This window comes from Mirounga leonina, unplaced genomic scaffold (assembly GCF_011800145.1).
Source record: "Mirounga leonina isolate KUSES-001 unplaced genomic scaffold, KU_Mleo_1.0 Mir_93, whole genome shotgun sequence".
NCBI classification, from domain to species: domain Eukaryota; kingdom Metazoa; phylum Chordata; class Mammalia; order Carnivora; family Phocidae; genus Mirounga; species Mirounga leonina.
This window is the reverse complement of record NW_023270854.1, coordinates 2,321,407-2,348,027: the sequence shown is the minus strand read 5'-3', so window position 1 is coordinate 2,348,027 and position 26,621 is coordinate 2,321,407. Positions and strand designations below refer to the sequence as shown.

The following is a 26,621-nucleotide window of genomic DNA, read 5'->3' as shown; positions in this document are numbered from 1 at the left end:
GGGTGACTCTTCAGTGCCCATCGACCCCACAGCCCCCGCATGTATTTAATAATTACATGTGTTTGTAGACTTGCTGCCGCCCCGACTGACAAAGGTGTGAGTGTTCTCTGTGTATCAGATGAAACAAAATACCCACTTGCATTCCTTAAGCATCAGAACCCTCCTTAGGGTGGTGATGAGGGACTTTCTTTGGGTCCGTCCAAAGGGCAGTGGCGCTGCTGACTCAGCACGTTCTAGAATCGGCTACAAAGTAGTAAGACTGCTCTCTAACCTCAGTAAAAAACTCTGCATCTCGGGGCGTCTGGGGGGCTCAGGTCATCGCATGCAGGCTGGGGTCGGGGCGACTGCACGAAGTGGCTTTCTTAGTAAGTTCACTTCGCATTCTGTGAAAAAGCCGCGGTGACAGCGTCACTTTGCACAAGGAAGTGTGGGAGGACGTGTGGCTTCGGGCGGAAACGGCGCCTCTGGGTTTGGAGATCTGAAGGGCCCGGTCTCAGTCCCGCCGTGCCCTTCTCCCAGAGGCATGGACAGCCCCCCACCCCAGGCTCGACGCACGGTCAGCCCCCTGCCCCGGGCTCGACGCACAGACAGCCCCCCGCCCCAGGCTCGCGTGCTGGAGTTCCCTGGAGAGCTCACCCGCCGTCGCCCGGCCTGGGGCTGGCGGTGGGAGGGGTGCCCTGGGCACACTCCCCCACAGACGTGCGGGGAGGGGACACTGAGGAAACGTCCCCCAGGAGAACTCGCACAGGTCAGGCCCTCAGTGAACCTAATTTCCATGTGGGGAGGAGAGACGATTGTTTGGAGCCGTGTCAGCTGATGACGGTTTCATATAGGATTAGTTCCCATTCTTGAGGCTGGTACGGCCAGAACAGAGCTTTCTAAATGGGCGAGAGGACCCGGCAGCATCCCACAGCTGGGACGAGAAGTTGTAGGACGAAGCACTCCGTAGAGGACTGGCCTTGAGGAATTACCCCGTGGGTGGACAAGGGCAGCCCCCGTCACAGCTGGGGTGTCAGGACTTTCAAAGGAGACGGATGCTCCCATCAAAGTGAAAGACGGTCTACATGGTGACGAGAAGAGCCGAGTCAGGGCCTTTGTGTCTATTCGTCTCGTTTCTCAGAATGTCTTTCGGATACGGTCTGGAGGGTCTCATCAAGCAAGTGGGTTTTAATAGCGACTAAAGATGCGGATGACTTTTTCGGGGATGTGGTCACCCCTGGAGAGGCAACGTGCTGGTGGGTATTGTTCACGTCTGGCTCCGAAAAACAGCCTAAATAACTTACCAGTGTAATCTGAAATACCAGACTAGTAAGTTACTCCCCACTGTAAAATTTAGATGTGAACCTACATTTTGCAAGCTCTCAGATTTTGTTTTTCACTGTGGTATATTTTTCCTTAAGCTGATTAAATAGAAACATCCAGAACCATGGCTGGCACCTGTGGGGAACTTTATGAGCCAGATACAAGTACCAGGAGAAGTCCAGAGAGGAGCTTTTCCCAGGCCACCTACAGATGAAAAGCAGGTTTTCAAGATTATTGCAGTTTGCTAGGTTTTAAACATTTTAAGGACATCATCGCTTGACATCACTCATTTTAGAAAATGTGCAAGTATGTCAAGACAAACCACTGGTGGTCTTTATTTTCCCCTTTCTGGCAGGAATGATTCTAACCAGAGACACCCTCTACTTTCAGAGGAGAAAAAAAAATCATGAGATTTTAAGTTCATCCAAAGTGAATTGATGTCCGTGTTTAAACAAAAACAAACAAACAAAGCTGAGAATTCAGATGTTAAGAGATAGTTCAGGGCACAGGAAATCCTACTTTCTTCAGTGAGGTAGGAAATTGGGGGGCAGGGGAATGCAGAGTCCCACACTGAATGAAATCAAAACCTAGGGCAGCCTAAGTAACACATATGGTCTCCATCCTGAGTACCTGTTGCTTATGGACCCTAAGCTGAGGGCCCGTCACGGGTGGACCATACACGGAAGGCCTGCTGCAAATGGACAGTTTCTCCAAAGGGACAGTTGGTCGAACTCCTTTTATTCAAGCTGACAAAAGGTAATGAGTCTCCGTAGTAGCCAGGTGAGCCAAATGTCTTCTCTCCCTTTGCCGGTTTCCTTACCTGGCTCCCAAGGGCCATCCGCCAGACAGCCTCCCCAAAGGCAGGGAGTATTTTTAGCCTGTGGAACCAGTTTTCTTCCTGGAGCCTCTGTGGGTGGAGTCTGCTGAGAAGGCTGTGAGTCTCGGCCCAGACCCAGGGGCTCAGGCAGCAAGCGTGGGTGTCCTCTGGAGCGCAGGGCAGGGTCCTTCCCGGTTCTGCCAAATCACCATCGTAAACATGGACCGAGTGAAAACGAGCTGATAAACAAGTGAGCCAGCACTATCTGGACTCTTAAAAACACAGGGAACCAAAGGCAACATGGGGCTTTCTTCATTTCTGAAGACTGGGAATGATCACGGAAACGTTCGCGTGGCTCCTCCCGTGGCGGGGGTCCTTCTCCCTAATGCTCACCACCGGCCATTCTGCTCTGTGCTGGGGCCACAGGAACAGGGCTCTCAGCCGCCTTGCCACCTGGTCCTGCGTCCGATCCACCTGTTACTAACAGCAAGGTTGGCGTGGGCGCCTTCTCTCTACCCCTTCTGGAACGCCACTTCTCCTACACCTGACGTGTCTTCTTCAGGGGGAGGGAGAAACAGGAGACTGAGAGGTGCTGAGTCACGGGGAGACACCTGACGCTGTAGGGTCCTGCTGGGAAGGGTCTCCTTCCCCGGCGCTGGACAGACGGCTCGGCCAGAGCAGGAAGTCGCCCTAAGCCCATCGGGCGGCAGGTCCTCGGCAGGATGCGGGAGTGAGGGTGGGTGGGGAGAGCAGCTCCCGCAAGAGGCCGGGTGGCGAGGGATGGAGGTGACGCTGCCCTGCACGGACCCTCCGATTAACAGGTCAACCGGCCCCCGACACAGACACAGCTCCGACTCTCCCTCAGGTCAAACAGGCCTCACGGAATCACCTGCAGAAGCATACAGAATGGCCCACGGTAGGGCGGGGGCTCACGTCATCTTCCTCTCTTCTGGTGCAAATCTGAACGCCATGTAGCATCTCAGACGCTCACTCTGAAAGCTGTCAAAGGCTTGCTCTCCACTTACAAAACAAAAATTTTTTTTAAAGAGCTTTAACATGTCACAATCACCCGCAGGAACCAGTGTTCTTAAATTCCCAATTTTTAAAATCATCCAAATGTTAAACATTAGCTTTCAGAAAACAAGAGTGCAAGTACAGGCCTTCCTTCTGCTCAACAATCTTATTTTGGTAGAATTAAACAAATTAAGAGGATGTTTCAGTGACTCACAACATCAAATGACAGGAAAGAACCTCGAGCCACAAAGCGGATTTTAGAACCGGGGCCCCAAATCTGCCATCACGAGACTGCGCTCCCTCGGGGCTAAGAGGTGGCCGGTCCCGCGGCAGCCGCTCTCCACTCTCACCTCCATAGGACGGAGACTCTGCTCCGGGTGCAGACCCCGCCCGACTGGACACACAGATCAACACTGCTGCCCGTTAGAACGGCGAGGTGATCAGTCGCACGGTTTGGGGTTTAAAAATGAACACGTCAACCCCCATTCAATATTGACTAGAATCATGTATGTATTTATAAAATCAGTCCCCCTTTCAGCAGGAAACGGAGGATTCCAAACCAATAATGACATTATACTCAGGTAAGTCCCTTCCGGTTCATCTTGGTCCCGAAATGATTAGTCAAGACGCTAGATAACACTGCTCTTAACTAATGAAGGTAACACAGGAGCGAGAACAGAGTGTACTCACTCCTTTACTTTACAGGGAGGACTTAAAGCAAATTATGGACAATGACCCCCCCTGGCTGATAGAGGAAAGGAGTCCAGGCAAGAGCAGAGAAGGACCCCCTGCTGCTCAGGTCACCGTTATTCATCACAAACCCTACTACAGAACTCCGGAGAGGGTATTGGGGCTGCGGCCCAATCCCGTCCCTCGGCAAGTGGCGCCAGGACGGTCCGTGAGCCACCATGTGTCTTGACTGTAACACGCATAAGGTTACGTCGACGTGAAGTACCAAAGACACGGCGCAATTTCCCTTCCCTGTCCCCACAATCAGGGCGGATTCAATGTCCCGAACACAAGGTCAGCCGTGTTTTCTCATCCTCTGAAATGACCCTCGATGCCTGTAAAATGAGGTGGACGCCGTGCGGGAAACACAAAGAAGATTACTTCTGATGACCTGGAAGGATTCTGACCATTTTTACGTGCATTTTCCCCTTGTGCTTATGTGTACCTTCCAAGGGCGGTACAGTGATGGAGTGGACAGGGATCGGGGGCAGGTGCCACCCGAAAGACCAGCCCAGTAAGACTGTCGTGGGCTGGGGTCCGGGCTGAGGCGTGCGGGTCTTGGTCTGTGTGCTAAGGACCACACAGACATTTCTAAGGCAGGGGGATAACACCCCAACAGTTTTAGCAGGAAACCCTGCAGCCACAGTCCGTATCAGGAGGATTATTTCAATGACAAAACCCGCTCACTTCTTACCTTGTTGCCCTTCTCCGCGCTTGACTCCCGCTTTCCCGCGTGGTTTCCCATCCTGAACCGATGAGCTCGTCAGAAGCTACAAGACAAACAGAAGGCATTGGCCTTAAAGCTGGTACTCTCAGAGTGTTCTACCTTGTTTTCAGTCAGAGCAACAGTCCCCTGAGGTACCCCTTGCCTGTTTCTGAGACGAGAAAACTAAAACCCCCAGACTTGAGACACACCAGAAGCCTTATCAGCACGTGCCTTTGTTGGTTTCTGATCAGAATCGGAACGCTTGGACGCGGGACCCCTGCTGACCCCCACGCTCTGCTCAGTGACAAAGACCCCTCAGCGTGTTTCCTCATCCCAGACAAGGAACCCCAGTCCAGACCTCTCGTGGACGGTGTCCACTCCGCGGCATACACACATGGGGTCCCACCTCCTCCCCAGGTGTGGTGAGCCGCGCTGAGAGGCAGACAGGGCGACACTCCTGAAAACGAACCACCGTTCAGGCTCCCTGTTTAGGGAATCACGGGGCAACAGAAACTGCCAGGTCAGACTGAGGTCTGCTTATCAGACCGTTTTAAGTATCCCAAGAATCTGCAGAATTTGCAAGGAAGGTAAAGTTGGATTCAAAAAGCATCTGTTCTTCATCTGGTTTTACTAACATAAACTTTAGCAGTTTTGTGTCTCCTCAAAAGGCACAAAACTGGAGAGTTTAGCCAAACTCATTCTATACCATTCGCTTATCCACCCTCATCCTTGGACCTGTGCTGACCACCGGGACCATTTGCTCAGTCACCTGCGCCTGGCGCAGGTGCTGGTCTTTAGGGACGGTTGTGAAGTGTCACTGTCCACGAGGAATTCTTTTTAAAGAACACGTGAAAACCAACTCCCTGCTAAACGTGAAACAGTTTTTCTTGAAGGGTAAAAAAGGGAAGAATTTCTAAAACATTACATATGCCTGCATAAAAGACAAGTCTGGCTCCCCAAGAGGGGAAAGGGAAACTGCTTAAGATCTGAATTTTTCCAAAGTCTCTCCTAGTCCTGGGTGCCTCTGAGTGACCGTGATGGGTGCCTTTGCCTCTCTCCATGAGGACCCCGACCGTCGGCGGGATGGATGAGAAAGGGAGCAATGACGTTTTTGAGTGTCGCTCCTAGGCTGTGTGTGAGCATGTGAGCAGTTATTGGGTGGACACCACCAACAGCCAACCACCTGTGGAAAGAACACCCTTCCCACCTCTACGTTGTAAATGGAAATTGGGCCGGGCGATCGCATGTCCAGTGAGAGCCCGGGAAGAGAAAGATTAAGTGAAGTGGCAATAATGAGTTCCTGTAAATCAAAGACATAGCTCTAGCAGCAATAAAACATCACTAACTTAGAACAATCAGGTGAATTCTGCATGTTTCATGCACGAGAGTGAAAAAAACCCCAGTGTTTAAAAATGTATGCTTTTAAAGATGCAAATCTACCTTTGCAGATAATTTCAGCCTCCAGTGTGATTCTATCATCTATCTACGAAATTATTTAAATTGGACCATCACAAAAACCCTCAAAGGAAATTTGGGAGGTTTGGACAAACATGGTACTTTACTTGATGGGCACAAAAAGGGAAAGAGAGAACTTGTTTTTGTCCTCTTGGGGTCTACACAGTAGTCACAGGATGTGAGTGAGTGTTCTCCCCAGGAGACATGGGTCTGAATGCAGGGAGCAGCTGTTCTGCTCAAGTCTGGCCTCTCTCTGATTCCTTGTAGGGTTTTAACTAAATATCGGGAACTTGCAAAATGTATAGAATACACAGAGTAACAATGCACTAAACATCTGTAGATCTCGCCCGCCGCCATCTTAGAAATAAGCATTGGTTATACAAAACTAAACGCACGCAATAACAAGTATTGTTAAATGTCTATACTACCCAGAGCAATTTACAGATTTAATGCAATCCTTATCAAAATATCAACAACCTTTTTCACAGAACTAGAACAAACAATCTGAAAATTTGTGTGGAGCCACAAAAGACTCTGAATAGCCAAAGCCGTCTTAGAAAAACAAAACTGGAGGCATCAGAATCCCAGATTTTGAGATATACCACTATATAGTATAGTAGTATCTGTAGTGATCAAAACAGTGTGTTACTGGCACAAAAACAGACACATAGATCAATGGAATGGAACAGAAAACCCAGAAATAAAACCATGATTATATGATCAATTAATTTTGACAATGGAAGCAAGAATATGTAATGGGAAAAAGACAGTCTCTTCAATAAATGGCTTTGGGAACACTGGACAGCTCCAGGCAAAAGAATGAACTTTCTTACACCATACGCAAAAATAAAATGGATTAAAGACCTAAATCTGAGACCCGAACCATAAAAATCCTAGAAGAGAGCACAGGCAGAATGTCTCTGACATCAGGTGCAGCAACATTTTTCTAGATGTGTCTCCCGAGGGAAGGGAAATAAAAGCAAAAATAAACTATTAGAACTACATCAAAATAAAAAGCTTCTGCACAGCAAAGGAAACAATCAAAAAAACTAAAAGGCAATCTATGGAATGGGTGGAGATATTTGCAAATGACATACCCAATAAAGGGTTAGTATCCAAAATATATAAAGAACTGATACAACTTAACATAAAAACAAAACAAAACAAATACTCTAATTAGAAAACGGGCAGAAGATATGAATAGACATTTTTCCGAGGAAGACATACAAATAAACGGCCAACAGACACATGAAAAGATGCTCAACATCACTCAATTCAGGGAAATGCAGATCAAAACCACAATGAGAGATCACGTCACACCTGTCAGAATGGCTAAACTTAACAACTCAGGAAACGACAGGTGTTGGCGGGGATGCGGAGAAAGGGGAACCGTTGTGCCCTCTTGGTGGGAATGCAAGCTGGTGCAGCCACTCTGGAAACAGTATGGATGTTCCCCCAAAAATTAAAAATAGAACTACCCTATGATCCAGTAATTGTCCTACTAGGTATTTGCCCAAAAAATGCAAAACACTAATTGAAAGGGGCACATGCACCCTGATGTTTATAGTAGCATTACCTACAAAAACCAAATTATGGAAGCTGCCCAGGTGTCCATTGACACATGAATGGATAAAGATGTGGTATATATACACAATGGAATATTACTCAGCCATCAAAAAGAATGAAATCTTGCCATTTGCAAAGACATGGATGGAACTAGAGGGTGTTATGCTAAGCGAAATAAGTCAGTCAGAGAAAGACAATTATATGATCTCACTGATCTGTGGAATCGTAGAAACAAAACAGGTAACAAAGGAAAAAAGAAAGACAAACCAAGAAACACTTAACTCCAGAGAACATGCTGATGGTCGCCAGGGAAGAGGGGGTTAGGGGAGGGGTTAAACAGGGGAAAGGAGAAAAATGAAACATAGGTAAAAAGAGTTAACTTCTTTTAAAGCCGACAACTTGGACTTTCGGGTTTCCTTCCGTCTGAGCGTGAAGAACCTCACATTACCAACCCTGTACTCCCCTGGGCAGCAGTCCAACCCAGTGTTCCCTGCTCCCCACCCCTACTTCCTCCAACCAGCGTCCCCTCCCTGTCTCCCCAGAGTGATGTTCCCTCCTTCCAGAAAACAAATCTCTAAACCTAAATCAGAATAGTGTGGGGTGTGTAAATACTTTGGGGCTTGTAGACAAAAGCGGAGCTATTTTTGGACAAAAGGACGTTTGAGGCTGAAATCCAATGACAGACACCCTCCCCCCCCCCCGCCACCGCTTGGAGAAAGGTAATGTTTCTTCCAAGCTGGTTGGTCCTGACCCAAACTTCCTCACACTTCAAAGCAAAACATGAGGCTGCACTTGGGAGGGTTGTTCCTGAAATATTTAATCAATATTTAGAAAACTCAAGACTACCAGACCGAGGATAGATGGAAGTAACAAAAAGTTCCAGGTCAGACTTCTGAATGCATACAGAGGCAGTTAGAGCTGACTGCCTCTTGGATGAACAGCAAGAGAATTTATTTTATACATATCATTTTGTGTAGGCAGATTCTTGCCTTAAATGCACAACATGCATTCTGGCCCAAAGAGAAAGACAAGAAATACAAGGTGAAGAGTGACGTACGATCGTTGACTAGGACTTTCGTCCTGGCGAGGCCTTCCAAGGCACCCGAGGATGGGGGTATCTCGTAGGACTGCGGGCAAAGTCATGGCATGCACATGAGTATGGGCACTGGCTTACCTGAGAGCTAGCAGGGTAGGGCCACAGAAGGATGAGGCGCTGTGACGGAGAGCTCACTACTGCTCGCAGGCCTCCCAAACATGCTGAGAAGAACCAGCTGCAGACCAGCCAATGGGACACTGGCGTCCCGCCTTTATTCCACTGCCTTTTTTAAGTCATCTCCACACCTGACGTGGGGCTGGAACTCAATGACCCTGACATCAAGAGCCCCATGCTCTCCTGACCAGGCCAGCCAGGCACCCCTGTTCCATTTCATTTCTGTAATTAATTGAATTGAGACAGCAGAATTTTGAACATGTGGAATGCTGCTTAGAAGCCAGCTGACTCTAAAGCATCTTGAGTAATTGGAGAAGCTTCTTGTGAAATAATAGAAAAGGGAAGTGGGGGAGGGTGGGGGGGAGGGTTGGAGCTGGAAGCAGAATGACCTCTGGTTGCAGAGGGGGCTGCCACACACTGCTTAGGGTGAAGTCCAGTTCCAGGGGGGGATGCCTAAAAAGCCCCCAGGGGTTACTGGAAATTTCCATAACAGTACATGAACAACCATACTGTTGCAAGCTAGGAGGCTAAAATTCAGCATAAGCTGTTCAAGGTCGCAATCCACTGTTGACCATGCAGCCTTCAGGGTTCAGAATTCACCGCTCCCGCAGCCAACACTACCACCTGGCCCCTTGGTGGAGGTCCCGAAGGGCCCCCCAGACAACACCCACCGCGGGCGGCTGCGAGTGCATGCGCGCGGCAGGGCTGACGTGCGTGGGGGCGCAGAGGTGAAAACAGGGCGCTTCCAAGTATTTTAACCAACTGCATCCTGCTGGGATTCTAACATTTCCAAGTGCAAACACGGCAAGTCAGAGCGAGATGCCAATCCAGGCTAGTGCTGTGTGAAGCAGGGCAACTGGCTCCACCTCTCTGAGCCTCAGATTCCTTTGAAGTGGAAGGAAGGAAAGCTCTTTGGCTGCCCTCTGGTGAGAATGAAGCAGCTCTGGTTAGAGCAAGGGGGAGCTCTAGGCGCTGCTGGTTTCTGTCCTCCCGTCCCTCCCGGCAGGTGCACGTGACAGGGTGGGGGGTAAGCAGCTGCAGGAATGCAGAGACCTTGCCATGGGCATCCACTCAAACTGACAAGGTCGAGGGAAGAGGAGGTGGTAAGAACACCACCGCCCTGGAGAAGCCCCGGAGTGATGCCACACCAGGAGCCCGAAGCGAGAGCTCAGGCCCCCCCCAGGGACCAGCCCGACGCAGGAAGTTGGGCAACTGGGGCTGGCTCAAGACTGCTGAATGGGGCAGCGAGAAAGGAGAAGTCCGCCAACAGGAGCTGCAAGAGACAGCCGTTTCTGGCTTCAGAACAGCCTCCAGATACTCGCCCAGTGCATTTTTACAGGCAGGAGGGCAAATTTATGGTGAGACAGAGAAGGTCCTAGACATCGCCCAGACCCAAGCCTCCCAGAACGTGGGGATCCTGGGAGCGCCGAGTGGATGGGGAGGCTGGGTGCCGCGGTGCAGGGTCAGAGGTGACGCGGGGAATTGGTCATCCACTTCCGCTCTTCACTGTGCCTTGGGGCTCACAGCAGCCCACCTTCTAGGTTATGTAATTACAGGAATAGCCCCGTAAGCTTTGTTCCCATTTCACAGCCGAGAAAGTAATATTTAGAAGACTGAATCTAGCTTTGAGAGTATCGTGACTTTAGGAAAATATTTTAGTTAGAAATAAGGATTTTTAACATATTATAAATATATCTTATGTGGATAAAATCGTTAGAGTGGGTCTAAGATATCATACATTTCTGTATTACTAATTAGCACAATAAAAAGAAGTAAGACCTTACTCTAGCAAGTAGCCTTGAAAAAGAACACCGGATGACAAGAATCTGTTCCTTATAAACACTTGCACGGGGATACACAAGTTTACTAATGAGAACAGAGGGACATTCTTAAACGGAGGTCAGAACAGCTGCAGGATTCAGTAAGGTGCTGGACCCAACAGCCACAGACCCGACCACACTTCACTACCACGTCCGCCCCCCTCCCGTCCCTACAGAATGGCTTTTTGTTACATAAGGCACTGGACGAAGAACGAGACAAACAGGGAGTTCGTTATGACCTCAAAGAGCTTATCTTCCACATGTCTTAACTGGAAACGTTCAACTCTCTTCTAATAACGTTTTTAAAAATAAATAGTTGCTTCATGCTCAGTAGGGAGCCAGAGGACTGACTTCGTCATTGGTCTCTGGTGCATTATCCACATATGCTATTTCAGAGCAATGTTTTCCCTGTTCTCTGTGCACCTGCCAAAGTGTGGGCGTGGCCAGTAAGAACACCCGTGGGAGGCCAGTGGTGGGGCAGTGCTGAGAAGGACGGGCTGGGGTCTACTCTGGCCAGAGGGGGTGAAGCACTGAGCCCCCGGTGAATTTGCTAAAATCTACCTGCCAGAATCTGTGGGTCATTCCCAGCAGAGAAGACTATTAACATGTACTTACAGCAGCAGGATTTAAAAATCCCAGCAGGGTGGTAACTTTTGCTTTCTTGATCTTTTTAAAATCAATTAAATGTACTTTGCCATTAACCATTCATGGAATTTTTGCTTTTCACTAGACTCTAAAGGTCAACAGACTTGGTTGTTATCAGCACTACCGTTCCCACTTCCCCTGGGTCCTGGGTCCGAAGGAAGCACCTGGTCACTGGGGTCCAGCAGGGGCACCCAGGAGATGCTCAGAGGACACGTGCTGCGCGACTGGACATCCGGATCCCAGGGATCCCAGCCATGGAGTGGATCAGTCGCTCGTGTTGACTGAGGAACCAGCAGGCACACATGAGTGTGTCGTATTTCGGAGGTGGTCCAACTATAGATTCTAGGGGAATGGAAAGCAAGGGAAAGACTGTGGATCTATGCACTTGCACAGAAGAGGCTTATCTGACCTCTGAATTGTGGGCTGGACATTGAGGGGAAAACTGCAGAACTTAGACTGACAGGGTGTAGTCAGGGTAGCTCAGGAACGGGGAACCCGAATAAAGGTAATAAAACAGGAGGCAGTGACATTTCCAAAGGGGCGGCCTCATTTCCTTTTTGGGACTTCTAACCACAGACAGAAGGTACTCCCTGGAGAGCAGCCCCCCTTCCCTCTCCCCTGCACAGGAAGGCCGCTAACCTCGGAGACCCCAGCTTCCTGGACTCCGTGCCCCCCGACAACTGTGTGTGCTCCAGGCACACGCCACACATGAGTCCGATAACATGGCACACGGAACATGAAGAGAAAGCCGCTGGCCTCCCCACCCAACCCGGTGAAGCCACACAGTCTTCCCGAAGTCCGCTCAGAGCAAACAGGGTCGGGTTTGATGTTTCCCAATGAAGGTCTGAAGGCTTCGCAGTCTGGAGAGTGAGTGTTGTAAGGGTTTTTTTTTTAAGATTTTATTTATTTGACAGAGAGAGAGAGAGAGAAGAGCAGGGGGAGAGGGAGAAGCAGGCTCCCCGCTGAGCAGGGAGCCCGATGCGGGGCTCGATCCCAGGACCCCAGGATCATGACCCGAGCCGAAGGCAGTCGCTCAACCAACTGAGCCACCCAGGCGCCCCTGTTGTAAGGGTTCTGAGCCATCTCACAGAAGAAGGGGTGGGAGGAAGGGAGAGCTTTCTTAAGTTCAGAAGCTTGCTGTTTAGGAGGACAATAGCATTGAAGGTGGACAGACACCTGCCCATCTGACCTTGAGCAAGTCAGCTGAACTCGGCCTGGCTCCCACCTGCCTGACCTATCTGATCAGGGGGTTGGGAGAGTCAGGTGACAGGACAGCCACACCGTGAAATGTGTAAGACGTGGGGAAGGGTGGACTGTCTCCACAGCGCCTGGCCGCACCCACACAGCACTGGGAAGGGCCTGCGAGTCCTGCCCTTGGACACAGTGCCATGACAAACCCTCAGATTCAACCCACCGACTCTGGTGAGAAGCTTCCGCGCCAGCCCCACAGCTGCTCCTCAGCGCAGCCGCGTCCTCCGTGGGACGCCTGCGATCCTGAAGACCAAGGTGTTCCGGACTGTGCTGCACGTGGCCAGGCTTTGTCACAGCCAAGGGGAGCTTTTGCTCCCCACAGACTACCAACAAATTCAGATACACCTGGAATGCAGATGAACGGACTGCTTGGAAGCTGTCCTAACTGGCTGAGACTGGTGCTACCGGGGTGTGGACGTCAGCCCCTCGCCGGCTGGTGTAGCCCCTTGCTTGGCGGCACGCCGGCAGGAACCGGACTTTGCTTCCTTTTCCTCGACTCCCCACGTTGAGACCCCACAGCCCCCAGAGGTCATGGCAGAGGTTGGGGAGGGAAGTGGGCAAGTAATGGACTCCCCTGGTGATTAATACCGGGAACAGCACAAGAGGGGCCCTGACGGGGGAAGGCATTTGGAATTCAGTGGTTTCTTTTCAGGAAGAGTGGAAAACTAAGTACAGAGGGAAATCAAGAGCATTCATATGGCCATTGGCGGGCCAGACCTCACGGCAGGTGCCGGGGATCCAGCGGCGAGCAACAGGTAACGCGTTCATTAGCCAGGGGAAAGCTTACAGGAACCTAGGTGGGAACGCAGAGGTTCAAGCGATTCAGTTGTAAGTACTTCAAGAAGTAGCATGACGGGGCGGGAACTAGGTGTGTGGACGCTGGTGTGCGTGGACAGATGGAACGGAACAAACAGGAACGGTGGACGCTGGTGTGCGCGTGGACAGACTGTCCCAAGGAGGAAGGAGGCGGGACCGGGAGGCAGGCTCACTGGGCTGACTTTGAGTTTCCACAGCAGGCAGGTCTCGGGACGGTCCAGTGACAACCCCCACCCTCCCGCCGTGTTCTCCCATTTGAGGTCATTTGCGGGAAGCTCCCCAGTGCTCCAGACCTCCTTCCACTTCCTCTCCCAGCTGATGACTCATTCTTGCTCCAGGAGAAGCACCCAGACAGCAGCCCCTCCCAGGCCCACGGGGTCCGCAGACCACCGCACACACACCTAGCCACTGCCTCCCCCTGTGCAGGGGGTGCTCACATGCGGTCTCCCACGGAAGTTCAGATCTGGGGGCAGTGACAGCCAAATACCACCATGCCGTTTTGCTGCTTTGAAGACCGTTTTTAAAATTCACTATCTCAGAAGCAGCTAGAAAACACAGTAATGGTAACAATTTAAAAGCTTCTCCACCTGACTTCCCCCCACGGAGACTGCATAACATCTCTCCTGACTCCTTACTCTTTGCCCAGATAAATACGCTCTCCGTTTTCATACACTTAGAGGCAGGTATGGGAGCTCAACCAGAACACACGTGTAAAATGCGGTATAATAACTGTGCTGGGAGGGCGCATGACCCTGACCCTGGAGGTCAAAGGGCCCTTCCCATGGTTAGGGGTTGTATTTTGTCCCCCCAAACATCTGTGCACAGCCTAACCCCCAGTGCCTGTGACCTGATTAGGAATAAGGTCTTTGCAGGTGCAATGAAGTTAGGAGGAGAACATAGGGGTTAGGGTGGGCCCTACTCCAATGACTGGTGTGGACAGAGACACAGCAGGTCTACAAGCAAGGGGACCCCGAGGAACAGTGGCGGCCACCTGAAGCTGCAAGGCAAAGAAGGATCCTCCCCTGGAAACTTCAGAGGGTGCATAGCCCTGCCCACACCTTGATTTGGGACTTGGGGCCCAGAACTGGGATGAATGTATTTCTGTTGGCACTCATCCAGTCTGTGGCCCTCTGCTATGGCAGGGAACTAACACACAGGGAAAAGGGCAGAGTTGCCGCAGACTCCGAAGCAGGAGCTCTTAGAAGGGAGGAGGCGGAGGGCGGCGGGCACAGCGTGTGCAAAGGCCCTGAGGTAAGGGAGGCTGTGAGTGGAGTCCGAGTGTGACAGGAAAGAGACAGAACACCACGAATCGGCTGTGGTCAGGACCATCCTGCGGCAGATGAGTCATCTCAGCTGAGACGACGGACGATGCCACGTGGGTGAGCCTTCATCCATTTCTAGACCGAGTCTAGACCAGGTCGGGGACGAGCAGGCTCCGCAGAGGGCTGAGTTCCCAGAAAGCCTGGGCTACAGACGAGTGTCTGTGCCTCCCCCTCCCCGATTCCTACGTTGAAGCACTGACCCCGCATGATGGCAGCAGGACGGGGGCCTATGGGAGGTCACGAGGGCAGGACTCGTGCCCTCAGGAGAGACCCCACCCGGCTCCCAGCCCCTTCTCCAGGGGACGTCACAGCAAAAAGACACCATCCATGAACACACACGAGGGTCCGCCCCAGACGCCGAATCTGCCAGCACCTTGATCTTGGGCCTGGGGCGTCTAGACCTTCGAGAATGAACATCTGCAGTTTCTCAGTCCCTGGTCTGCGAGCCTAAGAGGCAGCCCGGCGGAGGTGAGCAAGGCCGTCTGGAGCGGTAGCCGCAGGCTGGCCTCCCTGGTCTCCAGGACTTGGCATCAGCTGCGGCCCTGACGACATCGACGGAAAACCCAGCTCCATCCAGACCCCCCCAGGAGCGTCTGAGAAGAGCTGGCTGCTGGATCTGGGGGTACGGACAATTCCGCCTTAAGGCGTCAGATAATACCCCCACGCTCGTCATCACCACGCCTGTTCCCTCAGGCTTATCAGACCGAAGGTGGTCTCCAGCTCGCAAGAGCCCTGCCCCAACGTCGTCGGAAACCACTTGAAAGGGAAGTTATGGAATTGCAGAAAAACGTGCTTGCGGACGTCTGCTTGCAATCCCTGGAGGTTGCTGTTCCCGGGTCGGCTGGTAGGTAAAGCACCATCAGAGCAGGGCCGCAGTGAGTGTGAGGACGCAGCCTGGGGCGCCGACCTCCCTGCCCCAGAGTACTCTGCTGGAGGGAGGAAGAGGCAGACAACAGGGCAGCTCGTCCACCTTCCCAACTGCCTGCTCACACATTCACGATCCTATGACTGGGTAAGATGTTAGCATTCTGCAGCTCTTACAGGGACAGAAAAACCTCTCCGTGTATAAACAAGTCAGAGGACGCTGGCCTCGCTCCTAGGACCCGGCCCGCCAGGCCCGAAGTCACGTCGAGACCGGCCTTTCTGATGTGTGGGGAGAGACTCCGCTCAGACGCACTGGGCACACCCTTCCCTCGGCGGGCGGGGGGTCTGGAGACCTGGTGGTCCTGGTGGCCGACTCGGTCACCTCGAGGGAATGCTGCGTCCCACCGGCTCCCGGAGGTTCCAAAGGGTAGGCCGGGCACAAGCTGCCCACACCAGGGGCCCAGCAGCTGGAACGAGGCGGGCAGGCGGCTTCAGAGCGGAAGTACCTGGAGCGTAACGGGGGTGGCCAGGGCATGCCCTTTCTTGTAGACGCTCTCCTGCCTTGCTCGGAGGGTTTGGGCCCGCATTCTTCCATATCCATGAACCTGTGATGGGAAATGTTGACTTCCTGCAGGTGTTGTGGAAACAGCTGGTTAATATTTGACAAGCACCTGAAGATAGGAACTGTCGGTCAAGGGTAACAAACCCCAGCAGGGGCCTTCTGTGACCAGCCCACGGGTTGTCTTCCACGGCATCTCCCCCGTGAGCCATGGCAGGGACTCATGAGGATGGCATCTCCCCGGTAGGTATGTGCACGCCACTCAGCTCAGAACACCAGCTCTGGTAATTAGGCTCACCTACGCCATGACCACAGGTCCACGAGGGCCACATGACTCAGCGCACGGTCCGTGGCAGTGAGAAGAAACGCACACACTCTGCGCACGGCTCGGGGCCAGAGCTAGTGATCAAAGGACAAAACAATGTGCCTTCGACTCAGAGCACATTTCCACCCACCTCAAGAACAACTCATAAATTCCCTGACACCGGGCGTGACGGCTCCTGACGGTTACGCACAGGGAGGAAATGCGTTGGCTCCAGCCATAGGTTTCTAAGTGGCCTGGGGCCCAAAGAGTATCATTTGAGTCTTAACTAAACCAAACCTGTGTTTCTTTCTGAAAACACAGAAAACACCTGAATCCCAGAACTGTTGATCTAAACTGTCCAGATTCAAATCCCCAACCCCTATCCATGTGGCCCCACGGGAGACAGCAGGTCTCACCAGGCACGCAGCATGGTACTGGGTGACTTCTTTCCAGAATCTTCCAGATTCCAGTCAGGGAAAACAGCGCTCCGCGTGGTCATCAGCCCATCACGGTCCCACCGGAGACACGGTCGGAGGCTTCCCGGGGGCCCTGCCGCTCCCCCCGGGGGTGAGTCTGCACTTCTTGAGACACAAGGGAAAGGGTGACAATTATATTTACAGAAAGGGGAGGGGGATGGGTACCAGCAGAGTGGGAGGTCATGGTAGGCAGGGGCTGTGGGTTTGGTGTCAGGAAGCCCATGCGACGGGGTTACCACGAGCTGGGCGCTATCTGCACATTTCAGAGCATCGCTTCTTCATCCTCTCCCCGCTCCGCGGACTCATCTTACAGATGATGCAGCTCGGAGGCCGGGAGAGGTCGGGTGACCCCAGGTCGCACGCGGCAACCTCACGGAAGACCATCTCCAGCATTCCAGCTCCACTTGGCCCCGAACTGACCGGGGGACCCGGACAAGGCACTTCATTTCTTCTAAGAAAGGATTTCTCGATGCGTTGAATCTTGCATTTATTAAGGAAAAGAGCTCCATCCAAAGGCCAGAGGGGGCACCTCTCCCCCACTCCACGCCTTACTGGATCTGCTCTCGTGGTGCAAAAGACGTCAGCGGCAGTTCCTCACACCCCTCCACGTGAAAACCACCGCGGAGCAACAGTAAAGAACGAAGCCTTACAGGAATACATCATGCAATGAAGTCCCTTTTAAATCTTACTGAGAATGGCATTTAAATGAGTAATTATATAACAAACGCCGAAGGTACAACAAGCACGTTATGAACGCGAGACTGCCGAAAGCTTACATCCTGAATTTGAGCTTTCCATGCGGGCTCTGCCCGGCATTTGGTTTCTAAATGGTATATTTAGGGCTTAAAAAGATCAATATCCTTTCAGAAGGCACTGATTTAGTACTACTAAGCTGAGGCCTTATGATTTTCTTGCTCCATCAAAATCAAGATTGTCCAGGATGGCCCTTTTATAGGATACCCAGTGCTTACCCAACGCACTGCTATTATACTATAATAACGTGTCTCAACCCTTCATAGTCCTTACAAATTACAGCATTTCTTATTTGACCCCCTTTGCAGAATTTAAACAAGGCGTGGTAACATCTAAAGACAGAGTAGAACCCACCTAAAAGAGCAAAAGGGCATGACGGAGTGGGAGAAAATGGGCATGGGGCGGCAAACCAGGATTCCCATCCCATCTGCCTCCGGCCGCGAGGCAGCCTTGGATGGGTCAGCTGGCCTCTCGGAGCCCCAGCTGCCGTCCTTCTGGGGAAGCGAGGGGCTGGAGGAGGCTGGCTCGGGGCCCAGCCGCCGGTGGGAGCACTCTGCTTCGGAGAGCGCTGGCTCTGCACACGCAGCATCTCTACGACATAAGCATTCCCCGACGAGGATTAAGCAAAGCCGCCCACGTCCTGTCAGACTGTGACAGCTGGTTTCCTGAAGCCAGAGGCCCAGTCCAGGACGAGGTGCTATGAAAACTCACTCCTGGAGTGTCTGCTCCGCACCAGAAGGAGCAGCGAGGGAGCGGGGCAAAAGGAGCCGGGCTCTATCACACCCACACAAGTGTGCACACGCCCCTGCACGCCCCTGCACACGCGCATGCTCTCGCTCTCCCTCTTCCGAGTTCTAGGACGCTAGGACAACATCCGCAGGTGTTCTGCAGCCTGTCGCTTTGAGGGGGGCGTCCTCAGACCTGACCTAATCTACGTCTGCCTCAAACCCCTTACAGAGTGAGACAGGGTACACACAGGCAAGAGAAGCCCGCGCCACACCTCTGTCCTCAGGTGGAGCAGGTGTAATGGCCCTACAACGAAAGTGGGGCCCTTCGTTTGTGCACTGCTCTGTCCCCAGCGCCATGGCAGTGACTGGTACATAGGAGGTGCTCAGCAAATTCCCGTTAAGTGACTGGGAGCAAACAGAAGTAACCATGAAGCTAGCCCCTCCACCCCAACCAACCACATGTGCTCACCTGCCCACGCACACACACACTCATGAGCAGCACGTCCGTGCCTGGAGACCCGTCCTTGGTTTGTGGCATCACGCCCAACCGGAGCCACACGTGAGCCACGGGGAAGCCCAAGGGGTGAGAGTGGCCGGCAGGACCGGCAGAGCTGGACGGAGCCGCCGAGGTCCATCCAGCCTGGGGCACCAAGAGGAGAGCTGAAGACCCGGGGCCCTGAAGGCTCCTCTAGGGGCAGAGTCCCCCCTGAACACGGAAGCCCTTGCTCAGAAGGAACCAAGGACCCTGCACACAGGAACCCAGGTCCCTGCCCTCAGCTCCAGACTGAAACCTGCGATGCTTGGTTGCACGGGGACCAGCTGTGGATGTCCTGGTACTGGACGCAGAGCCCGTGGCCGGGGGCCCAGGGGCAGCCGCCTGCCCCACACGCGCTGCGTGAAGCCGTGGTCAAGGGCAAATGCAGACTCCTATGAGGCCGACAAGGGGATCCAGCATGGAGTCGGGGACTCTGCCCTTCAGAAGGCGGGGAGGACCCGGGGTCAAGGAAGCATGCACCTGCGCTCAGCTCACCCATCACTGGCTACACCAGGTCTGGGTTACAACATGTAGAAACAATTCACTAGTAGATTTGGGGGGGGGGGGGTGTTATACTTGAGTTAATTACCTGTTCAAGGTGCTAATTTAGAGATTATACTTTCATAAACATTTGTCCAAATGTTGTTAAATAGAAACACTTGAGACCAGGTCAATCCAAGCAGTCCCTGGCGCAACTGACTGGCCTCCAGGTGGAGGGCAGCCCGGCTCCCTGGGCTGGAAACTCAGTAGGGACCATCTATGCACGAGTCAGGCCCGCTGCACTTAGCTGCACTAAGACCTCGGCTTGGTGTTTTTCCTTCTTCCCTGAAGCCCAGGGGCACCGTGTGGGGCCTGGGCTTCACCTGCTTTTCCCTCTGCACATTGTCACGTCTGCCTTCCCTAGGCCTCCACCAGACACTACCAAATGCCCGTGATTCGTCATGAAACCCATGCTTGGTCTGTGCAGAGTACTCCAGAGCAAGTGACCAGGAAGACGACACTAAGAAGAGGAAGGGGAGATACTGGGATTTGGAGCCAAGAGCAGCCACCCTCCGGCTCCCACCTGATGACAGGTGTCATGGTCATGAAGTGTCACTCACTGAAGGAGGTCAGGGGCGAGCCCTGTGGGTTGAGTCCAGGGTACATTTTTCAAATTCCTGTCTGAGCCCATGTCATGAAAGCAAGTGAAGTTCAGTCTCAGAGATTTAGGCTCTGAGATGACTGGGTCACAGCAGTCCTCACGAAACCACCACCTGCACGAGCGAATTTAATTGGTTTTTTTTTTTTTTTTTGGACTGGTTTGAAATTTTGTCCAAGTTTTAATCTACCTTCACATTAAAATGTACTTTTCCTATAGCACACTTTACTCAGGTGTTGCTAACCCTCTGTAAATGCATATTTGTATATTTATATTTCCATTTAGCGTTAGGACTGTTACCTAATGTGGCTTTAACCGTGACATTTCCCTGCATTTTCAGGAAGTTTTCTGCCAGGTCTGCGCACTTCTGTCTCCCTTCACAAGACAATTCCCCACCACCAGTCAGGAATAAATAAGGTCAGCTCTCAATATCTGGTTTAAATCCCTCTCTCTTCCAAAGTAAGTCCTGACATATGGAAATAATGACAGAATAAAAGAATCATCATCTTCCTTTTGGGACGATACCACCTTTCAGAGAGCAATATAACATGATGTATGGAAGCTGCAGATGCATTCTGCCTGCCTCTGACATTTGATTTATCCTCTTTATATTTCTGGGAAGACAAGTGCAGCTGGTGTTCACACTTCATAAATCCTTGGTCTCCTCTATTCCAAGGTTATTACATTTTCAGACACCACAAGAACCAGAATAAAAACCAGAGCACCCCCACAACACCCCCACACACACACGCACACACACACAGACACAAACAGAAACCTAGGTCCTAAAATATAAGCATCATATTTATTTTATTAAATTCCTGCTTTAATTGATCTTCTACGGCTGCACAGTAAGCCAAATAAATCATGTCCCACATTCTTCGAACTGATAAAGAACAGACTCGGGCGTATTCCTTCTATAAAGTCCAGACCCTGCTATGCATCAGCTGTACGATGATGATTAGGTTCAGCAGAACTCATCCATCTGTGGATGCAACAGATACGAGCCCCACACTCTATGTCGATGACACCAAGGCACGTAAACTATATTTTAAGTTTCCCAGAACACACATGCGTGATGGAACATTTAAGCACCTTGTAAGCAAAATGCTCCCAAAACAGAGATCAGAGCCACTATTGCTAAAAGCTGAGCAGGGAAGGTGGGCATCTTGGAGACAGACAACCTGGGAATGAGCAGGCTTGTAAAGAAGCAGGACAGGGGGCCACAGGGAGCAGGCAGACCACCTCAGGGCAAACAGGCGCCCGTCCTGTCCCACAGCTTCGTGAGAAGACACGGCGTCGGGCTGGCCGGCCGTGCCAGACGCTTTGGTGGGGAGTTGGCTAGCCTGCCACCACGCCACTCGTGCCCCCCCCCAGCCATCTAAACAGATGCAGGGAGGTGTTTCTGTGTGCGTTTTGCTTCTAGGTTTCCAGATCAGACTCTGGAAGGAAGGGTTACATCCTAGTGAGTCTTTCTTCCTGTCTCTTTAGGCTGGCGGTTGGTGGGGAGGTGGCCTCCTGTGTCTGCATGGTCTTTGCGGACAGAGCTATGCTGTATGGCACTCCTAACTGGAGGGGAGGGTGGGATGTGGCCAGGCCGGTGCCCTGGGGCGGGGGGGGGTCCCACGACCCTGACCCCACAAGGCAGGGACGCCACCTGCGCAAGGCGGCTATCCAGCGGTGGGCCAGGCCATCGGGGGCCCTCCCCGTACTTACAACACTGGGCTCACCATGCTCACCACCGCCTCTGACAAAAACCAAACCCTCGCCCGATTTAACTGCAATACAGAGGAGTCATTCTCTGAATTTCCGGAAACATCACTGCAAGAAGGCACATCACACCAGTAGGGCCATGTCTCAGTGAGCCCCACTTTCAGAAGTCACTGCCCTGCTGCTTCCAGCCGGGAGCCACGGGGTGGTGGAGCCGCGGGGTGGTGGAGACACAGGGAGCCGCGGGGTGGTGGAGACACGGGGAGCCGCGGGGTGGGGGAAACAGGGAGCCACGGGGTGGTGGAGCTGCGGGGTGGTGGAGACACGGGGAGCCGCGGGGTGGTGGAGACACGGGGAGCCGCGGGGTGCTGGAGACGGGGAGCCAGGTCCCCGAGTGGGCAGCACAGCTGTGGGCCACAGCTCTGTCCCCCGCGGGCCCCAGGCTGCAGGGTGGGACGTGGCTCCATGAGCGAGCGTGGGCCCCAGCAGCGGAGCGCTCAGAGTGCACAAAACGTCAAGATGGTCGGCACTGAATGTTGACCACCGATCAAAACAAAACCCAGCGTGGGCGCCTGGGTGGCTCAGTCAGTTAAGCGACTGCCTTCGGCTCAGGTCATGATCCTGGAGTCCCGGATCAAGTCCCGCATCGGGTTCCCTGCTCGGCAGGGAGCCTGCTTCTGCCCCTGACCCTCCCCCCTCTCATGCTCTCTCTCTCTCATTCTCTCTCTCTCAAATAAATAAATAAAATCTTTACAAAAAAAAAACCAAAACCAAAACAAAACCCAGCGTGCAAGTACAACCAAGTCACGTCTGCTTGCAAACGAAGCATCATCACTACTCACTGTTTGCTAGATGGTTTTAAAACTGGGGAGATATAAACCAAATCCAAGCCTTCATTACCACATAGTCAAAATCCGCATGCTATTAAAAGCCACTGCATTTAATACAATGTACTAAACAGCTCTTGCAACTATTTTTGTTTTCGAATTTGCAATACATACCAAGGAAAAGCATGTCACCCTCAAGAAAAACAGCCAAGGGGCTCCGAGCAGAAACTCATTTCCTGTAAGAAGGCTGTGGCTTCAGGCCTCAGAGAAACCTCCCTCACGCTCTGGAAGGCGCCGCCGTCCTTCTAACCATCGTTAGCCACTGACCCCTTTTCAAAGCCAGTGTCCGTCCTAATGTGGTGCGTCATATCACCATCAAGAGAGATGTTCTCAAGTTCCTGCAGGTGAAAAATCTGATTGTTTTCCTATGTAATTCTTTCCTTCCAAGAGGAGCTGTTTGGCAAAGGCCCCTGGTTTCTGAGCACTCCCCAGGGGCTCATGTGGCCTTCCAGGGACAAGGGAGGATCCCGCTCCTGGGCCTGGGGGCACCACTCAGGGGTGGCTGGGAAGTGTGAGGGCAGCTCCATCCCCTGATCCGGGGGCCTCTGACTTGTGAAGATGAGCTCTGGGGGGCCTGAAAGGACCGGAGATCCGGGACATGTGTTCTCAGACCTTACACATGTCACTCGACAGGCCTGCTCCCCCCGAGAACTCGGGCTTCTTGCGTGTAAACCGGGGACAGGACACTGCTGGACTCAACGGGTAGCTGAGGAGCTGCGGAGAAGGCATATGGCCAGGCTTCCCCATCGGGATGTGCAGCCTTCCCCCAGAGCCCTAAGGGCACCATTAGTCTGTCTGTCTGTGTCCTTTTAGAAAACAAATCTGTGTCAGGGCAGGGGGAGAGTAACTAGGGTTGAGAAATTCAGAAGATTAAACCTTACTTAAAATAACATTTGGGGTGCACCTAGATGGCTCAGATGGTTAAGGGTCTGACTCTTGATCTCGGCTCAGGTCTTGATCTCAGGGTCGTGAGTCCAAGCCCCACATCGCATGGAGCCTGCTTAATAAAGCAATAAAAAATAAAATAACACTTGGGGAACAGAGTGGTTGTTCTTATTGTGCAGAATGCTGCTTTAACCTCCTGAGGACAAAGATGTCAAGGAGCAATGCCCCCAACATCACCCACATGGACTCCAGGTGTGAACAGGTGGGGTGTGTGTGTGCAGAAGTGTGGGGGTGTAGACACTGAGAAACCCTATTCCCCACCTCTGTACTCCTCTGTGCTCTTAGTCCATCTTCCCATGTTCTTTCCCCTCTATTACTTCCCTTTTGGTATATTTTTTATATTTGTCTCTACTATAAAACTAAGCATGCAATTTGGTTAATATCACTTATGAATAAAACCTTATTTTCCTTCTTTTATTCTGAAAAATGTTAACCCCTTCACTCTTAAGGAATGTGAATTAATTTAAAAGGAAATCAAAATCCCATTGAAAGTTTTGTAGACATAAACAAGGCCATTCTAACCCTTGTGCGGAAAGGTGCAGGACTTGGAGGGGTCACGACGATTTTAATAAGAAAAACAAAGTAAGAGGACCCACTCTACCCAATGTTAGGGTTTATTGTACCGCTAAGGTAATGAGGCCAGTGTGGTACTGATGGAGGGACAGACACCTGGATGGGTGGAACAGAATGCAGAACCCAGAACTAGACCCACACAAATATGTGGAAATGATTTCTGACAACAGAGCAAAGCAACTCAAGTGAGAAGTGATCTTTTGTTCAACAACAGCCCGCCCAGGAGCAACAGGATACTCCTAGGCAATAATAAACCAAAGCAAAATGAAAAGCCCTCAACCTACACCTCACACTTTATACAAAAGTTAATTCAAAATGGACCACAGACTTAGGTCTAAGATGCAACAGTATAATACAAAGAAAAAAAAAAAAAAACGGAGAAAAATCTCCAGGACCTCAGGCTAGGCAGAGAGGTCCATCACAATCCATGAAAGGGAAAATGAGTAAACTGATCTTGCCAAAATGAAAAACTTTCTCTCTACCAAAAACCCTGGGGAGAAGATGGAAGACATATAAATGAAGGAAAATAAAAGAAGGAAAGTAAGGTTTTATTCATAAGAGGAGTGCCAACCACTGGGACCAATGTCTAGAACATAGAAAGAATTTTCGAGACCAAATGCCCAATTAGAACACGGGCAAAGACACGAACCGGCTGTTCACTGTAAGGATGTACAGATGGCAGATACATGCATGAAAATCTTCAACGTCATTTTCCATGAGGGAAATGCAAATTAAAATCACAATGTCACCATACATCTCATGATAGAACAGCTAAAATAAAAACTAGAGATGGTGCCAAATGCTGTCAAGGTTGTGCACATCCTGGGTCACTCCCACCTTGCTGGTGGGATGCAAAATAGTGCAGCCCTCCTAGAAAAGAGAAAGGCAGTTTTTTACAAAACTACACATGTGCTTACCTTACTGTACTGTAGGGCATTCCTTCCCAAAGAAACGAAAGCTATGCTCACACAAAAACCTGTACGTGGATGTTCAACACAATTTTATTCACAATAACCAAAAACTGGCAACAATCCATGTGCCCTTCGAAGAGTGAACGGTTAAAACAAAACAAAACAAAAACCCAGAATGGCAGTGCCTCCGTACCACGAAACACTGCTCAGGAATAAAAAAAGGACATATACTCAACTGAGCAGATCTCAAGAGAATTGCACTTAGTGAAAAAAGCCGATCAAAAAAGGTTGCATATTGCATGACTCTGTTTATACAGCATTCTCGAAATGATGAAATTATAGAAATTGGGAAACAAGATGAGTGGTGCCAAGGGCTTGGGGAGGAAGGACAGCATGCACAACCCAGGGGTGGAACTGCCTGACCGGACTCTTGGTGACCACATGATCCGACTAACATTTAAAAAAAGTTCAGGTGGCAAGAAAATCACAGAGCAGGCTGCTGCCGGTTCCACTTCCCATGACATCCTCCACCACTGTGTGGTCACTGTCTCCGCGGACTTGGCAGCAAGACCCGACCTTCACAAACCACCGAGCAGCGATTCAATGTCAAATCACAGAGCAAGCACCTTGTCTTAAACTTTCTCATCTTTGGGCAGAAGTGTGATACATTAGAAAGATTTTCAAAGTGGATCTGAACCAAATAGATTTTGTTCGACTCCGATTACTGAAAGTAGTCATTTCAGAATAGCTAAATTCTTGAGAGTTCTCGCTAACCAACATTGTATGGTAATTTTTAACTAGATTCCTTCCCTTCAGGTTTTTGTTTATTCCACTTAAAACTACTGACGGGCCCTTTTCCTCGTCTGGCAGAAACATGTTATCAGGCTGACGGCCTCCGGCAGGTCACTTGGGCCACCCTTCAAGAAGGGCTGCTCTGTTCAAGGTTCCCCAGCTCCCGGCACCAGGTAGTAATGTCCGAGGGGGCCCCGCCACCACCCACAAGTGACCCGACGGTGAGCCTGTCGTCCCAAGCCAGCCCCCGACTTGTGGGCCATGGCCTGTAAAATGTCCCTCTGACCCTGGTGAGTTAAAATCTCAAATAACCACAGGTGCTAGATAGGGTGCTCCCTACACTCCCCTTCCTCTGAAAAACTCTTTCTAGCCCAGTGTGGGTGTCCCTTGCTGGGTCAGCCAGAGGCCCCCCCGAACCATGCTTACACCCCTCAGCATACATCCTGGCCACCTCAAGCGCCTGCCACGGATGCAGAGCTCAAGTGCACACATGCTGTTGATTCTCACGTCGTCGCAACTGGAAAACAGTGAACAGGAACCAGAACGCGCCTACTTCCTGCCAGTCTCGCTGCGATCCGCAGAGAAACTTAAACGTTTTGCAAACCGCACTCCACCTTCCGAAACGGAGGGCGAGAGTGGATCCTGAAAGAACCGTGGAGCTGCCACCGGCATCCCTCCGGCCCCAGGGCCACGGCGGGGGGCGGGGGGCCAGCGCAGGGACGCAGAGCGGACACACCCTGGGGGCCTCCAGCCTGGCGTCGGGCCAGGGGGGCGGGCGCGCCGCCAGGGCACC

The 26,621-nt window shown here is 51.7% G+C and overlaps 1 protein-coding gene across 9 annotated transcripts in view; it reads right to left on the bottom strand.

Annotated features, from left to right (window-relative positions):
* Positions 1-26,621, bottom strand: part of MBP (myelin basic protein) — a 110,623-nt gene that overhangs the window by 83,349 nt on the left and 653 nt on the right. For 5 of the 9 annotated variants that reach the window (XR_004677593.1, XR_004677595.1, XR_004677594.1 and 2 more), the window contains exons 1-2: positions 8,764-8,956; positions 4,557-4,632 (exon numbers count right to left, since the gene is read on the bottom strand). Coding sequence is in view for 5 of the 9 variants with exons in the window: in XM_034995829.1 (XP_034851720.1) it covers positions 4,557-4,607 (51 nt within the window). In the remaining 4 variants the exon portion in view is untranslated. Of the gene's footprint in view, positions 1-4,556; positions 4,633-8,763; positions 8,957-25,042; positions 25,390-26,621 lie in introns of those variants that run through there. The other 4 variants (XM_034995831.1, XM_034995832.1, XM_034995830.1 and 1 more) reach the window with 4 other exon arrangements.